The sequence below is a fragment of the Struthio camelus genome, chromosome 2 (genome assembly GCF_040807025.1).
Source record: "Struthio camelus isolate bStrCam1 chromosome 2, bStrCam1.hap1, whole genome shotgun sequence".
In the NCBI taxonomy this organism is placed as follows: domain Eukaryota; kingdom Metazoa; phylum Chordata; class Aves; order Struthioniformes; family Struthionidae; genus Struthio; species Struthio camelus.
Window position 1 is genome coordinate 47564363 of NC_090943.1, and position 18540 is coordinate 47582902.

Here is an 18540-nt window from a genome sequence, read left to right on the forward strand (position 1 = left end):
GTTTTTCAGAAAAATTACTTAGAGGTGGGATTGGAGCCTGCTGTTAGACCAAATCATACCCTTCAGCCTGTAAACTTGCTGCTAATAAAGTGCAGGTCACAAGCAACTAGCCCTCAACAAAGTTAGTTGCTGCATTTTTGGACTTTGGTACTGTCAGTCACCTGCCTTTGCAGGTCGCAACTGCCTGCACTGACCCAGTAGTTGACCCAGTCACAGTCCCTGATTCCTTAAACCATGACGAAAGGTAATCTGAAAGCCGTTGAGGCTGTTGACTTGCAAGCACTTGCAAATTCAGTACAGAAGGGTGACGAGGTGACTGCTCTCTAATTACCTACCTTGCTCCTCTGCTGATGGTTAACAGTGCAGTAGTGTTGTGCACTCAACTCGCAGCTTAGTCTATGCTTGCGCATGAGACTGTACCCTGAAACATCACCAAATGGTCTGAGCTGACTCAGCTTCAGAGACTGTAACGGAGGAGTGGGGTGGGATGGAGTAGGATGAGGTAGAGAGCAAGCAATGCTTTTATTTTAGGTCAACATTTAGATCTCGTGGTGAACAGATTTGCCTGACTACCTTAGGACAAAATACCACTTTGTGCGAGGAACATCAGTATGCTGTGCTAGATACATATGGGGGTTGTATCGGTTTTCATGCTAGTAACATGTCTTCCTGAGGAAAATGCCGTGCCTGACGAGAGCCAGAAAGAGTAGGCATGGGGAATAAAATTCCACGGTGATGTGTAATTGCTCTGAACGCTGCTTCTTCAGGAGTGGGACATCTACTAATCCATGGTAGCACCAGTACTTTGCAGCAGTTCAAAATCTGTGCCATGCTGTGAGAAGGTGGTATGGCTAAATTGGCTTTTTTTCCCCCTGCTGCTTGCCTGAGCTGTGTAAGAAAATCAGATTTAGAGATAGAAGTGGAGTATGCATGACAGCCTCAAATCTCTTGGCTGTGTTGCAGGGACAGGGAAGCGTAAGTGCGCACAATGAGAGCAGCAGCTAAGAAGGACCTGTTCCTGTTTGTTTCTTGATTTTTTTCTGTGTTTATGTACTACAGGAAGCAAATTTAGAAGCTCTTGTTTCAGGCTGGTAGCTGTCAAATGCGCACAGTTAAGAAGGTTTCCATGCCTCGCTGTCTGCTGCAATTCGCAGTTCAGTGTATGGTGATAACCCAAGCCAGTGATTTGTTTACCTCTGATACGCTGGGCATCGGAGTGCAGTAATTCAGATGCAGCTTTGTGTGCAGTTCTGTCATCCGTGCGGGGAAGCAACCTCTGACAGAGAAGCAGAGCAGACCTCTGAGGGGCATTAAGTCATTTCTGCTCACTTATTTAAGTCTGAATAAAGCAATACCCTCAGGCCCTAATTTTTTGTTTTTCTTGATTGCAGATTTCTTTTCCTTGCACTAGAAAGCTGACTTTTATATATAGCCAGTTGTTCTGTTCTTTGTTTACACGAAGCCCATTGAAGCAGTTGCAGAACATTATACCCTGGCACACACACAGGCATATATACTTAATTTATGACTTTGGTAGTTTGAATTTCAAGTGTCAGGTGTCCTGCTGTGCTTTTTGCTTTGTTCTCCTATGCTATATGCGCCACTCTAGTTTTTACCACAGGGAGCAAGCAGACTGGTTCCGGGAAGCTCTTGGGTCTTGTGCATTTTCTTCTTCAGAACTTTAAAAATGAAGTTGTGGGGCACTGTAACAAGGACAACTCCAAAAGCATGATGGAATCATGGTGTTTGTTTACATGCTTGTCCAATTAATTTTATTTCCTTGGCATTCATATTTTCACTTGCTTAGAATTCTTTATCTTAAAGTTGCTTTTGCACCTGAAACTGCTTTCCAAGCGTTAATGACTGGAAACTGTATGAATGAAATGTATGAATTGCATGACTGGAAACTGGTTTTAGACAAATTCAAATTAGAACTAGGGCTGAGGCTTTCAACAATGATAATAACTGGCATTATGGCAGTTTATGTAGAGTCAAGGTGAATCCTTCTATCTTGTGCCATGTCAGGACAGGATCTCATTCTAAAAAGCATATTGTACACCAAAATCTGGACCATTGCCCACGTGGCCAAAATGGTCCTTTCCGCCTGTGAAATCTGTGAACACAAATGCCTCCAGAAAAACATATGCAAATATAAAATATTTATAGACATGCTGTTCTTCTTTGTTACGTAAAATGTATTTATAAAGGAAAACAAATTTACCAGATAAGAAAAAAGATTTTTTTCCATTGAGCTACTTCTACAACATATGAATTGGTCTTCATAAAATCTGTAACGCTTACCTAAAAATCTCTATAATGGTTCCTGAATTTGGACCTCTGTATATGGGACTGGATCTAGAAATAATCAACTGGTGCTTAAGTAGAGATCAGTAAGCATCTACACAGGCAAACAACAACAGATCTGGATGCAGATTTATTTTTATGTTTTCTGCTTTCTGTTGTCAGGCAAGGGGAATGATTTGCTTAGAGGATTTGCTTATACAGGAAGCCAAAATTCTGTATCCTGCAACATTAATTTCTGTGTTGTTCACCTGGAAACAGAAAGATTTTTACTTATAAAATTTTTTTTGAGTGAACAATTAACTTTTTCTCTCATCTTTAAATGGAGGTTGAATGCAGCAATAGGCATTCTTAGCAGATACTGCCTTTGGTCCCATTGTTTCATATGTACCTTTATGACTGTTTATTATAAGTAGAGGGACAAAATAAAAGTTATTCTCAAGGAAGGAATTATTTTTCTATTGTAATGTAACAGCTAAGATTTGTGAAACAATACCATGTGACGGCTAAATACAGGCTTCTCTATTTACATGGCCGAACAGGAAGATGGTAATGTAAAAATAGCAACAAAGAGCCAGTGATGTTATTAATAAAGCAGCTGTATACAGCATTGTTCTCTTGAAGAACATGGATACCATTTAAACAAAGTGGACTACATAAATAATCTCAGGTCATAATTCATAAGTAACCATTGTTAGGAATTCTGTTATAAAAATAATTCTCCTTATTAATGTACAAACGATGGCAAAACCATTTTCTTTGTGGGTGTGTGCACGTGTATGTTTCCAGACGTACACAAAAACCAGACCTTAAAAATAACCTATACAAATCATTGCCATTTATTGAGAAGCCAGTAATTTTCTTCCCCTAGGAACAGTATCCCTTGAAATCTATTAGGGGAAGAAGGGAGGAAGGAAGATTGAGTACCGTAGAAGTTCATGCCAAGAAAAAGTTTGTAGGTGGACAGAAGAGGCAAAAACCAAGGAAAAAGAACACATAGGTACCTCAAACCTCTTTTTACTTATATGAATCTATTCAGACAAAATAACAAACCCTTCCTACCGTCAAGTTCCATTAAGAAATGACAATAGTAGTAGTAATAATATCAACAACAACAATAATAAATAGCCGCATTGGAAAAAACACGTTCAACTAGACGCGTATGACCCTGTAACTTTCCAGGAGAGCAAAAATTCACTTTTGAGCTCTTCCGGTTTAAATTGTAATAATATAAGAAAAAGACTACTAACAGCTAACTGAGTAATCATTCTTTTTTCTAATTTTTCCATCTAAGGGGAATCATTTCCTCACAATGCACTTCCCAAAAGTACTGAAGACAAGTATATATTCAATGCATGCAGCGGGTCACGCCTACACAGTCACAGTTTGTATGTGTGCATTATAAAGGAGAAGTCGCATCCAGAGCACTGGGGCGTTGCCATAGTCTTTATTTCCAGAAATAGGTCTCGTTACTTGACCTGAAAACCTGGGGCTCTTCTCAGGAAAGCTCCCTTATCTTTGTGAACCAGTGCTAAAAAGCATGAAATTTGCACAAACAAAAGATAGTACATTGTGCTTGTCATCCCGTCCCCAGCCCTGCCCCCTCCAAACTATCAAAAAACATAAACTAAAAACTACTGGGGGCACTTCTGAAACCCCTTCTGTCTCAAGAAGAGCCTTGAAATTCTGTGTCCATTGGAATTCTTATTGAATGTAAAGTGAGGAAATTTTTTTCCTTATCCAAATCTCAGCTTCAAATCTCAAAATAAAAATTCAAAATACACCTGCCAGTGTGGATCTCCTTTCATTTATTTATTTATTTAATGTTAGGTTGCGCGAAAGAGGCAGTGCAGGCGTTTTAAGTTCTACCACCAAGCAGTCGTTCCCTACTAATAGGAGCTCTCAAACCTGCACATAGTTCTGTTAGTATGGAGGTATTTTACAATGGGAATCAGTGAAATCATGTGGCGTTTTATGGATTTGAAGTTAGTACTCATGACAAATCAACTCAATGAATTACCACTGCGTCTCATACATAGGTCATATAGGATGTAATTTTACTTTGGTACTGCCTGAGTGGGGACAGGATTAATTAAGGGCCATGCTTAGGAATCTTATTCCGTAGAGAAATCAGCTACAACTTTTACCCAGAGCTGCAAAATGCATTAGTTCTTGAATGTTAAACATGAAAACATTTAACCTTATTGTTTCACCTATCCTGATGATTTATAACCAGGATTTTAAAAAGAAAAAATGAATATGGAAATTATTTGCTAGTTTTAAAACTGAAGGTGTTTGTACTGAATCTCCAAGCATACAGTTTCAAAAAAAAATAAAATCTAGAGGTATCTAGAGGCTGCACAAAAACAACCTTTAGGAAACAAAGAAGTATATATCCCATCTCTTGTGTGTTTGTATGTGACTATTTTGCTTAGTAACTGTCTGCTTTAAAGTTCAAACTGGAAAACAGCATTAAGTGAAAATTTCCATTAAAAGTAACTGAAAAGGCAGATCATTTTGTATCTGGATCTAATATGCTATTACTTTACAATTACATTTCACTGCTGCTGAAGAGCAAAGTGTAACAAGAATTCCAATGAATAATTCCCGAACGTGTGATTTTTGAGAGCTACAGCCCACGATGTTTGCCTCAGCAGTACCACTTTGCCCAACTCTGCTGGGAAAATGTAGAGACAGTAAAAGATTAATTTTAAATCAACATAATGACTGCACAGTAAGAAGGTGTTTCTGGTGGAAATAGTAGGTGGTGGGAGCAGTTGCTTCCATCGTCGGGCCTCGAGGACGTGGAAGGAAAAGGGAGTAGCAGTGTTCCTTTCATTCACATTTGTCGTGATCGCTAGATAAGAGACTAGACGGTCTCTGTGCAGTGAGGTCAGGTTTAGAGATTAAAAGCTGGGGAGGTCATTACTTTCCAACTGTTTCCCCCAGCACCCTTCCAGAGGGCTGAATAAGAAGCAGCAATGCTTTTTAGGGAAGGCTCTTTGTCTTCAGCAGCGTTTTACACCCACCCCTTGTTGATTTTTCCACTAAACTCTGCCACTGATGAAGCCATCGATAGCAATAATCGGTGCGTTCCTGGTCTGCGGCAGCAGATCTATGTATTTTACAAAAGAAGCTGATGACAGATCTTCTTCACTGACCCGGGAAGGACCCATCTTAATGTACTCTCAGTAAAAGACACTTTTGTTAGATAATAGAACGTTACAGGCAAAAACCAAGTTATGCCTTCTAGCGTGGCCATGTAGATAATGCGTGCTGTATATAGAAATATATATGTAAGCACAGTGCAGTGCACACTACACTACCTATATAAATGCCTGTGTGTGCAGATCCTCAGGCAAAGCAGAAGCGTTAAGTCAGAATTTACGGGCCTCGGCAAATAGTAGCGTGCTCCTGACTGCAGCCCGCAACAAACCTTAAAACCTTTAATGTGGAAAGTGCCCTGGGACGAGGACCAATCTTTATGCTTTGTACATGTTGTAATGATCTGTTAATGATCAAACACAACCTGCCCACTGCTCTGTTGAGAAGATAGGTTGTATGATGGTATAATTCCAGTCAGTTTCTTTGCCATTGTGTGAGATTATTCTTCGTAATTCTACTTTAAAAGTCAATGATAAATTGCTGTGGCATGTAGCAGCCTCATCCTGTTCTATTAGCACTTTTGGGGCTTCCGGTACTCAGTTACCAGGGTCTCCTGTGGTTAAGCAAGGCAAAATAACCAGAAGCTACGAATGGTCAATCTAATGGATCAGGTCAGCGGTCTGTCTAGGACAATATTCTGTCTCTGATAATGACTGATCCAGATCCTTCCCTGCTGTAGTTTTCTGCCTTCTAGCAAGCTGCACATTTAGGAATTTCCAGAGCTGAAGGCCACATCTTGGCTATCATGTGTAGGTAACAGCCATGAGTTGACCTGTCTTGCATGAATTTGTGTAATGTGCTGAACCTATTGTGTTTTTGGCTTCCATGACATCCTGTGACAATGAAGTCTGTATTCTGATTATGTATTGTTTTTTATTCTTGTTGTTCTTTTTCATTAAATACCGTTCACTTCCTTATGTTTTTGAGCCTTCTGCCTGATAATTTACTTGGATGCGTCGTGTATTGTGAGGCCTAATCCTGTCCTTTTCCACTTCTTTTTGCTACCCGTCATTCTGTAGACTTCTGGCATGCTCACCTTCAGTCTAGAGTAGAAAAATGGGGTCATCTTGTTTCCAAATTTAAGTTTCTTTTCTTACAGGAGCTGTTTTCAGTGCCTTTCTGAAGTCTACTGAATCCTTTTAGAAGTAGGAAAGAGATGAACAGAACATATTCAGTGTATGGGTACACCATTGATTTATAAAGCTCTGTGTGTGCTCTGTTTAGTGGAGTTCTTTATTATTTCGTTTCTTTCCTAACAGTTTCTAATGTTCTGTTTTGACTGTTTTGATCACATGGAACAAAATTTGTAACCAAAGCATAATCTTATTTCTTGTTTGCCTTCTGAATATTTTCTATTCTACCTCTTAATTATTTTTCTCAGACAAAATCTCCTGAGAAAGCATAAGAAGTAGAAGCTTTTGTACTGAGTAGGTATTTCACAATTTCCATGCAGTTTTCTAGAAAAACATCTTTTGCTTTTTTAATTTACTCTCTCTCTTTTGTCTGTGTTACTGGTTTTAGTTCCGGGCTCTCACATTCCACGCATGCTTCTCAGGTGAGGCAGCAATTTAGCATTGTAAGACGCTGTTGGGACAGACCCTACAGTTTCTTTACTCTCTCCCAGCCCTGAATTAGCTTGCTGTCAATCACAGCTGTCAATCTCAGTGAGCCAGAGCAGGGTATCACAGAAGACTCCTTGTTGCAAGGGGGGGAGGGAGGGTCAGCGGAGTCAACAGCGGAGGCTGGAGCGGAAGTACCTGCATGGTTTATTCATTTTAGTAGGTGGTAGATTCCTGAAGGTAATATGAAATGAGGGTGTACTGCTACATTTTGCTCAGATATTATTAGTTTTACACCTAGGCAGCATTGCAGCATTCTTTCTGATGAGAAATAAGTGTCTAACTTACTGCTCTGTGTGCTCTTCCCAATGACACCTTACAGCTTCTTGGGAGCTCTTGCAAACTGGCTCTGCCTCATGATGAGAATTCTGTTGTAATGGCAAGCCGATACCCTTATTTACGCATGCCACGGCCGGTTAAGTACATCTTCACTGCTTGGCTGATCTGGGTAATGAGCGTCACGGTCTAAACATCAGGACTTGCCTAATCCGAGTACCAACATTCACACAGCAAATTCCTGCCCGTGTTACCGTGTCCCCTCTGCTTCAGTACTGACTCATATGTGGGGAGGCCCAGCCCCTGTTTTTTTCCTGCAAAGGTGCTTTTGGATTCTTTCCCAGGGAACTGAGTGACTTGTGGGAGGACTTAGCTGCTCTTCGGGGCTGTCGGAAAGGCGCTGGAGTCCATCAGCAGCTGAAGGACTTGCTCTGAACTCTCACTTCAAAATAGGTGTGTTCCCTACTGAATGAAAATCTTTATCCAGGGTCTAACTGCTATGTGCTGGTGGACCTGTAGTTGAGCAATTTCAGACCTGGGTCAGGAGGTATTTCTAAGTGGCTCGTGGTCGGATTTGGACTAAAATTGGAGTAAAATATATCATTAACTCTATAGTGAAGATATACTTCTAGAGCATATTTTGACACTTGCTGCTTCCAGGAGAGTTTTGTTTCTCATGAAAGCTATCCTTAAACAACAAAAAAAAGTCTCTAAGGAAGAGTTCTCCGTTTAAGTGAAGTTTAGCCCTGGCAGTATTCCAAGCCCTCCTGTTTTGAGGGGGATGCTTGCTGGTGCTACCACAGAGCCAAGAGTGTATCAGAAAGTTTAAAGGCTTATGGGAAGATTCAATACTGAAATGGGCTGCTTAAAAATAATTTTAAAAAGACAGCTTGTAGAATTGCTATGAAAATAAATGAGAGTGAATTTTATACATTTTTATTACTAATAAAAATGGTTTTGAAGATGAAAGAGATCTGAGAACTGTAACTGCTATGCAGTTTGACAGTAGCTGAGATTTATAATGAATAAATGGTGAAGTGCTTCTTTGGTATGTCCACTGTGACCTCTGGCGTGTTTCTGTGAGCACCGTGGATTCTTGAACTTTGTTAGGAAGACAAAGCCCTGAAAAATATTAGCAAAAATACTGTCCTTTTTCATCTGGTGTATGACCTTGCAGTAGCATCCAGAATTCAAAGGATTTTTTGTTTTGTTTTGTTTTGCCTGTATGTAGAACTAAAATTCTTTCCTGCAGGACTGTCTCACATGAAGAGAGTCTGGGTGAATCACAAAGCTTTCCTCCGCTGAGGAGCTCTTAGGAAAAGAAATGCCTCCGAGAGCTAATGATGCTGAATGCTTATGGAGGAAAAATAATTTACAGTGTTATCCAATGGGGTTGGCTGCTGTCACTGGTTGTAATATTTCATGTTAAAAAAATGTTTGAGACTGGGAACGGGAAAGAGTAGGCTGAGACACTGCTGAGATTATTAAAGCATATGCTAACATGGTCCTTGAAATTTCTAAGATGCTTCAACAGGGATCTGATATCTCTGGAAAGTGTAGCTGATAGGGACCTTTTTTGAATTTGGTTGTGCTTGCATCTTTACCTAGTTGTAATAGAAATCTGATTTAAATTAGAATCCTTCCAGTTCTAAAAGTAGTTTTGAAATGTTTATCACCTTTTCTCAAACTGCAACACAAAAAAGATTTTGCAGAATTAAATTAAGATAATTGCTGGATTGTATTTTAGTCTAGACTGATATTAGATTGATTTATTCAGTGTTTGTAGGTTTCACTAAATTTTGTCTTAGGCTTTTTTTCCCTTTGATAGATATTCAAAAATATTTTTTTCTAAATACTATTTTTTTTTTTTAGTAAAACAGATAAACCATCCTTATTTCCAGTAGTTTGTAGATTAACCTGCATTTTATTTTGTTGTTACAAGCATAATGCCCACTATGGAGGTGAAACTATCGTAGTTGTTTGGCACAGACTCCCTAATTATAACATTTGTAAAAGGTTTCCGTATATATGACTCAACCATCTCCGTGGATATAGATCTGTTCTTTTGGGCATGTCTTTTCAAATCTGTGTTTTCGGGATTGTATGAAAGCTGCCCCTTGTTATTACAGATGCTTTAAGAACTGGCTCCATACATTTCTCTTTCTCTTCCTTCTCCAGCTTTCTCTCTCTACCAGATAATTCTTTTATGGGGGAATAAAACTACTGTTCTTTCGCTGACCACCACAGATAGGTGCAAATGCATTCTTGTGGACCACTTTCCTACAAAAAGCAATGACTGCGCTCCCTCTCGTGGCAGAAGATGAAATGGTTATCTATCACTTGATAAAACTAATAGTGTATGAGAGCACAAACGTTCTAATTAAAGAGATTATTTAAATGCAAAGCAAACACTTGCACCGTTAAGTCTCTACTGAAAGAAAAAAAATCACTCTGTATCAGTCAAATATGAGACAAATACATGTACTTCTTAGTACGACTGACTGTGCTGGGCACAACTTACAGGAACAATAGTGAGGGAATGCCCTCTTCCTCTCCTTTTTTTCTTTTTTATTACCTTTTTTTCCCCTCTCTCCCTTCTTGCATATTTTGATTCATGGTATAGGATCCTGTGTTTTGGTGCATGAATCACAACTTAAAATATTTGGAAGAATAATCAATCTTACCAAATGCTTACAAATACCTAAGGGACAGTAGACTAGTCAGCATCAAATAAGGGGGGTCCTTAACAGTGCTGAAGTGCTGGTCTTGCTGCCCTCAGGGATCATTGCTTACCCTCTTAGAGCCAGAAGAGAAGCATCTCCAACCTTGCCTTCCTCAGGGCCGTGGAAGCGAGCTAGGAAAGTAGGGAGCAGGGTGAGCGAAGTTTGTGCTCTCTTTGCCCGTACTAGATTTCCTGGGATTTTTTTGCCTGTAGGGAGTAGCTTAGAGAAGAAAAGGATGGAGACTGAGGCATTCATATGCTGCTTGTGCAGTTGCTGGGTAGTTTCTAGCTTGTGATTTAGTAATGAAATAATGATGTGCAATAATTTAGAATGATCTGTCTTTCTACTAGTAGTAAATCTTTTGTCTTGGGAAAGAGATGCGAGATGTCTTGCCTTTTACATGCTGGATCCTGTCCACATTCAGGTGCCCTGAATACAGGAGGCAACTATTTCTACAGATGCACAGCTCCTTCTGCCATCATTGAGTCTCCTTCTGCCATCATTTCTGTCTGTGCCATTAGCAACTGTGTATAAATCCTACCATACTTGTACATATGGAGAAGTGGAATGGTCCTAGGAAGCATCTCCAGCACAAAGGCTATGAAAAGCTTCAGGCAAACATGCCAAATAGTTTTTATTTCATGAAACTAGACGAGCCTTGGGTTTTTGCCTGTCAGGTTCTGCCATAATGAGACTTTTTTTTTCCCTTTGGAAAGGATGCATAAACATTTTAAATTGTATTGCCAAGTTAACCAGTCAAGATGAATGCTGCAGAATTTATAAAGTTAGTGTTGTTGGAGAGGAGTCGCAGAATCCATCACAGGCTTTTTTAATATAGTTTGCAGGTATAAATTCAGTCCTACAATTTTTGAACTGCTTTAAAAAGCAAAATAAAATACACAGATTCAGGCTCATGCCTGCTTTCCTAGCTGCTGACTAGCAACATGAGACAAGCTGTCTCTCATCTACTATGCAACAAAGTCTGTATTTATTTTTTGATGTCTAAACAGTTCAATACTTCAGAAGTTCTCAGTGGTGCAGAAAAAATTATGGCACTTATTTAAGGGTCTGAATATGCAATTAAGCCTCTAATTTGAAACTTGCACACTCAATAATATCGGACTTTGCTACAAAGTTATTTCCTCTTTATGTTATCTGCCAGCTGCTGACGAATGCATTAGTACACTTGACATATTCATGCATTCTAGTAATGGAGGCACCCGATCAAGCTGCAGCTAAATGATCACAAAATAGATGTCCGAGGTGAAATCATAGTCTGCAGTAAATATGGGAAAACTGCTTGCCTTTATAATTTAGTGATGAGTGAAATCCCTGTCTCCCATCTGACTTGAAAAACTGGGCCCGATTGGTCCAGCATCCTTTCTCGTCAGTCACCGCATGAACTGCCTGCTCTTTTCTTCTTGATGTTTCTTTTCCTCCCTTTTTCAGAATCATTTGTGTCAGGGTCGTGGTGTATGCCTGTAATTCTAAATAAGGGGTATTCCGTAGTTTGACTTGCTCATAAATTAAAATCAAATACTTAGTTGTTACTAATACACTGCAGTGTACCTGGTCCTAATGAGCTATACGCCCTTCCCAGTTACCCGGAGCAGAGCTGTGTCTCTTGCCTTTCGGCTGATCCGAAGTAGCGGAGCCAGGTGTGCGCTGTCCCTACACGCTGGATGGCTGAAAGGGCTGCACAGATACTACGATTGCTATCCTTTGCTTTACGATATGGCGTACGTGTCACTTACTTGCCAGATTCTGTACCTTTGGTGTTTGTGAGATGGCATTTGAATATAGCCCAGCTGGGGGATTTCTCATCGAATCGGCGGGAAGAGCGGCATTTTCTGCTCTAGCAGATACATAAGTGTCGTCCAGTTTGTACCGATCTGCAGAACAGCAAGTGCGTAATGTCGGGGACAGGCAGAATATTATGAGGCAGGCTTTTAACACTGCCAAAGCTATTTCAGGATTTAACATGCTGAGAAGACAAGCTAATAATGAAAGACTTGTCTAGATGTCTATGTTGCTTTGACTCCCTGTATATTTTGTAGGTGCTGACGGCCAACGTGAACTTTAAACCAATTTGTTGCGTGTGTTTACATATGCAACGAAACCGTTTGCCATATCACTTAAACTACACGCAGGAAGAATAGTTGGCCATGAGCTGCTCTGACCTTTTCAGCTCTAATCAAGAAAACTGAAATATTATTTCAGCCTGTCAGCTCCAGTAATATGCAGTAAGAATATCTGGATCTAACTGAAAATGTCAAACACGCTCTAATATGCAACCCATCAAAGTGAAGATGTATATGAACCAAGAACTGCTTAAGAATATAAATCTGAAAGATCTATGGTGCGTAGATCTCAATTGCGTAGATTGATGTGGCCCAGCTAAAAACATGTATTAAAAAGAAGTCTTTGGATACATGAAAGATGTACAGCCATTTAAATATTAAAATGTATGTGATCTTGAAAGAGGGGTGACAATGCCAGTTTAGGATATTACTGGAAAAACAGTGAGCAGTGAGTATACTAGTGCTCTAGTTAATGTCTTGACAGCTACATAATCACATCTTTGTGATTATGTGAGATTAGTGGTCCTGTGCAACCTCAAAATTTTCCGTGTTAATTTTTAGAACTTGCTGTTTATTAAATTTTTGCTTTTTCCAGAAATAATCCTTTGCACGAGCTGAGATGTCATTATCAATCTTATTTATGTTGAATTTAGTATCAAGCATTTTTCATAGGCGTGTACTTGTTTATGAAAAAGAATTATGTCTATTTTTAAAACCTCTCTAAAAAACAACACTGTTGTTAGTAGGTTAGAGTGTTGAATGTGATACTCTCTTTAGTTCCTTTGTCTCATCCCCAGAATTTTTGTCCTTGGTATTTTACTAGATACACAGATCAAGGTTAAATCTGTCTTTCATAATTATTTATTGACCACAAGACCAATTATTCTTTGATAGAATTTATGGATAATGAATTTAATTTTGGGTTAAAGTGGATGGTCACAAAGAAAAGCACCTTTGTATCCCAAGAAAATGGTATTTTGTTAGCTAAACAGTCTATCAGGGCTGTTTAATTTTGACACAGTTGCTGCACTAAAATGGGGTTGTCGTTTTTAATCTAGTCATGGGTAGTTTGTGAAATCTGAGGCATTAACTGAGTTACTACTATTAGTAAAATGATGTTGGAACTAGATTATAATGAACTATCTGCAACTTTGCTGAGCTAGTAACTTTTTAATAAAAGTGTGTTTTTTAAACTACCCAGTTAATGCTATTTGAACTCTTCCTGTGAGGCAATGCTGCCCTCCCCTGGTATGCTGAGGAAGGTAGGAATCATCTCCTGGGCTTCATCAGTTCCAGGGCTTCATATGAAAGAGAGGTGGTGAAAATTGCTCTTAGAAGAGCTTAATGTGCTTTCTTCTATTAAAAGACAAAAAAAAGTGGACTGTATATTTGCGCTGTGCTTTTATGTATGCATGATGCAGATGTGGATGAGTATATAAATAATGTACAGGAATACACTATGAAACAAAACACAACGAACTGAGTGCTCAGTCTAGGTTGGGTGATGGTTTGGAAGATGAATTGAAGACAGAATAAATAGGTACCAGGGAGCTGCTGAAAGTCAGCAGAACCGTGCAAATTACCAGTTACAATAACTTTTTGTTTAGCCATTTAGTTTTATCTTACATGTACCATTTAGCGATCTAACATTAATGATTACACACTCAATTCTGCACAAGCAAAGTAAATGGGATTATGGTCAATAATTTGCATGGGACTAGGATCAACCCTTGTGCACATGAAGCTGTAGCAGAGCTGTCCTCATCTCTCAAGGGTTATCGATTACAAAGATACCACCTCAGGAAGTCCCTCTGTGGCAGATTCCTGAAAGCTGGGGAAGTATACCAAATAGATACTTCTGTTGCATGTCCTATTCTAAAATATTTTGTTTAGATATCTGTTATTAACCAGTGCTGAAGACAGGATATTGGGGTAGGTGGTTCTTCAGTCTGTCCTGGTGTGACTGGCCTCTGTTAAAGATGTGTGTTGCTATTTCTTATGTTTGTCTTGTTTCTGTGTCTCTCTGTTAGGCAACTTCACCATAGTCAAGGTAGCAGAAAGAGATGAGCATTCTTTCAAATATAAGAATTTTAGTTCCGAAATCTGACTGCATTCAGCTTTCTTTTCTTTTTATTAATAATATGAAAGATATAAAATATCCCTGTCTTTCTAATTGAGATTTTATAAATGTTAGACAAATTGCAAAACATAGTGTTCTCCCCTTGGCACATGACTTGGATGCTATTTTGTTTGCTCCACACCCCTCTAATGCATTGGAGATTGGGGAAACACTAGAGAAGACTTGAGAGAGTATATTAAAATCTCTGGTTGATGTATTTTGTTCACATCCTACGTATGAACAGATTGCCAGATTCAGGATCAAGAGCGAGTATTTTTCCCCGACTGGTCTACTAGGATTTGCTTGAGGGTTTTGCTTGAGTGTGGGTTCCCAACGTGCCCTGCTCTCTTCCCGCATCACATTACAGTGATGGCCGTTAATATTTTACTGCTCATCTTATGCTTATTATAAGGTCCTGGGAGTTGTTTTGTGCCTGTCATGCCTGCCAGTCCACAGAGTGGGTGTTTTGTGGACTATTTGAACTAGACCCCAATTGCTCAGTCACCTGTGACTGTGGCAGATGGGACCTGAACGTACCAGTGGTCCTTCCCAGGCTTCCCCAAAGGGACAACAACTTCACTGACTGCAAAATAACAGTATTTGCCTTCATGCTTGTAAGCTGGCTAGTATTCAAGCATGCACGACTATGATGTTTTCTCTCAGTTTGTTTATATGTCTAGAATGAGCACTGATTTCAAGAGCTAGCTGTAAAACCACTGCAAGTACAGTTCCATAACAGTTAAAGGTGAGCTAAATCAACGCTCACACGCATGATTCTGTCTTTTCCTTTGTGACGTCCTGCCATAGCAAAAAGTTTTATTTGTTCCTCTTTTTTGTTGGCTTGGCATTCCGTCAGCATGGCATCCCAAACTGGCTCATCGAATAGTTATGTGAACGGCAACTCTAGCGCAGGGGAGAGAGCAACTTTGTACAGCTGAAGTAAAGAGGAAGTGGGGATTACAGGGCTGATTTATATCAGCCTAAACTGCTGTGGAATTGCAATCTCTCTTTAAAACAATATTTGCTTTGTCTTTCATGCTTCCTGTTCTGTGCTTCTGGTTGTTCTATAAAGCAGCAGGTTGATGTCTTCAGTGATAAACCTCATCCCTAGAATACCCCCAAAGTGATGTCGTTCTTTGACCTAGAATAAGTATAAAAGGTCTAAAACTGTATAACGAGTATCTTTCTTCTCCATAACTTTTTGCAGGTTATAGGGTTGCTGGTGTGGACCCTGATTGCTGGAACAGAATACTTTCTATATCCAGCCTTTGGCTGGGTGATGTTTGTAGCTGTATTTTACTGGGTTCTCACCGTCTTCTTTCTCATCATCTACATGACAATGACCTACACCAGGATCCCCCAGGTGCCGTGGACCACGGTGGTAAATACACCTAGTCTTTGTTGTTGCTACACTTTGGGGGTTTTGTCGGGTGCTGAAGAGAATAAAATATTGATGTATTCTAAAAATGTGGTTAACCCACTGTACTGCTGGCTTTTGCAACTTTTTCCTTAATGACTGTGTTTCTGCATACCCCCAGTGTTTGACCTCTTTACTACCCAAACACTTTTAAAAAGCATTTCCTGTGGTGTTCCACCACTGTGTTCATTGGTTGATCAAGTGACTTTATTTTTAATAATGTGCATGTGATGCATGTGATTCATATTTATGCACAGTGGCCTTCCCTTCCTCCCCCCCCACCCCAATTATGATTATATCCCATGAAGAATTTTGAGTCTGTTGCTGCCTCTGTGCTAACAGACCTGGCCCTATGGTTTAAACAGTAGGAATCTCTATCTGAGTCAACATCATGAATTGGAAATGGGATCCTGGATCTCGAATATGAGTCTTCCTCTGCTGGGGCAAAAGAAAAGGTAATTCAGAGGTAGCAACAATCTCAAAAGCTGTATATGACCTACTGTAAAAATGGTGCTGCAGATTATTAGTGTTATATATATGTAAAATACCTCCCAGGCAATCCTTTGATATTAGCTCAAGACTTAATGAAAACTAGATAAACAACTAATTTAATTACAGAAAAAATTTATAGGCACCTGAAATTCAGGTCCAAGTTTTGTGATTTGAATAATCCCTGCTAGCAATACCTCTCAACAGTATATTTCTTACCTGGTTGTTGTAAACTGATGCTGGTTTTTAGGGAAATAAATCCTAAAAATCATTGTCACCTCAGCCAACATCTGTTTGTGACCCATCCAAGAATTACTACAAATCTGGCTTTGTGTTTGCCTGATATGGTGAGATACTACTTTTAATTTTTTTTATTAGCTAAAGATTACTAACTAGAAGTCGGTTATTGTTCCGATAAAATATATTTGCCTTCTGTGTTGCAAACAGCTGGTTATCAGCTGTACTGTGTATGTGATTAAAATTGAGTATGCTTTTTCTTTTTCTATCTTCCCATTGGTTGCTATAACAAATCGCCAGCTACAGCAATTAATAATAAGAACAACCAGGATTATGCTCAGATAGCTTCTCTGTTTTCAAGTTTCATAACCAGCAGTTACCATTAAGGCTATAACACTGTTACAGAAATGTTGGATTATTTCAATTACAGTAGTAATGTATCTGGGTATGTTTAGAGGTTTTTTTTTTTTTTTCATTGCATTTGATGTAAGTAAAGTACATTCAAAGGGTACACATCGGCATCCATTTGGATCCAATTTTAGTTGTTAGGCATCTTTTATTAATTTAACAATATTACTGGCATCAGCTGCACATAAATGAGTTGCCCCAATCTATAATGGTAGACAAGCTGGAACATTTGATGTGTTTGTACTTGATATTGAGTATATTTCTTGCTCTGAGTTACGAAGGTGTCACAGATAAGATCACATAAATGTAGGTCCAAAAGGCAGTCTCCCTGTATACTAAAAGGTAATTTGAAGAGAAAATGAATGCAAAACCAAATAAAGACGCTTGCATTCCAGCTTGTTCTGCCCTGAGGTATTAGAAGAGCTGTTGGGAGTAGCCTACGAATTGGACTCCTGCCACTCTTGGCTGGGCAAGAGGAATGTTGGGTCTACTTTCAGGGAGATGTTGTTAATATCTTCATTCACGAGGGCATGATGCACACCTTTTGAGTCACTGAGTTTACTCTGACCTCCCCACCATTCTCCAGAGTATCCTGAGTTTCAGTCTCTGCTAGTTGCTGCACAGTTAGCTCAGCCTCTACTTACTGTACGCAATATCCAAAATCCAAAGTTATCTGGAATTCTCTGTCATAAATTCATTTTTTGCAGGTTAAGCACATTACCAAGTTGCTCAAGACGTTACTTTATTGCAAATTAACCCAAAGGATGTGCTCCAAAACTGACTGTCCTTAACGGTGCAAGTTCTTTGCTAAAACAATCAATGGTAGCTTTTAAAATCTGGTAAATTTGAATTTTAAGAAGCAGATGGTAATTTAGCATGAACCATTTGGTTTGAGTAATATATTGGCAGTAAAGGCCCAATCAGCTTGCACTGCACTCTGTCTTCCCCAACAGTGTTATTTCCCAAAGCAGCACTTCTCAAAAATTATGTTCTTTTTTCCTTTCTATATGACAAGATATTGCAGGCATTTGTAGCTTTCCAGGGTAAATGAGTCTTTTTGGAATGGGAAATTTTAAAATAACAACAACAAATACTCTAGGCTATCAAATTAAAGGATTTGGAAATCACTGCTTTGCAGAAGTTCTCCTGAGTCTGCCAACTGTTGGCATCCTGTCTTAAAATTTATGTTTTCATAGTTTATTACTGTATTGCTCAGCTAAGACAAAGAGAGGTGAGATTTGTAAGTAGAGATAATACTTTTTATTAAGATCAACTGATACAGGTGAGATGAAAAACACTCATATAAGTATATAAATTGAACCTCAAATCCCAGACCTTGGGCTCCATCTGAATGGCGAGGGGCTGCGCACAGCACCCATCTGGAAACATGGGTAGAAGTGCCTTCTTTCCAAATAATGTGCTGAAGTTGCAAGGACTTAGGAATCACAGGAGGCTCTGCGTGCCTTCCAGCCGGTTCTGAATTTGGTCAGATATTACATAAGCTGCTTGATTGGCTTTTCCCAGTGTGCCTTCCACAAGGAGCACTTGGGACAGGCAGGGCAGCCTCCACCCAGTATACCTTTAGAGGCCTTTCTGCCCTCAGCCTTAGGTTTTGTGAATGGCAGCAGATAGTGTCTGTGTGTACATCAGTGGTTTGACTTGGAGCACCATCAGTCTTAAAGCAAATCCTCCTGTTGTCTCCATT

At 39.4% G+C, this 18540-nt stretch overlaps 1 protein-coding gene across 2 annotated transcripts in view; it reads left to right on the plus strand.

Annotated features, from left to right (window-relative positions):
- The window catches only part of CMTM8 (CKLF like MARVEL transmembrane domain containing 8), a 40103-nt gene that overhangs the window by 13551 nt on the left and 8012 nt on the right, over positions 1-18540 (plus strand). Inside the window, exon 2 of one of the 2 annotated variants that reach the window (XM_068935510.1) lies at positions 15492-15665. In XM_068935510.1, coding sequence (XP_068791611.1) covers positions 15492-15665 — 174 coding nt within the window. The remainder of the gene's footprint in view (positions 1-15491; positions 15666-18540) is intronic. The other variant, XM_068935511.1, reaches the window with a different exon arrangement.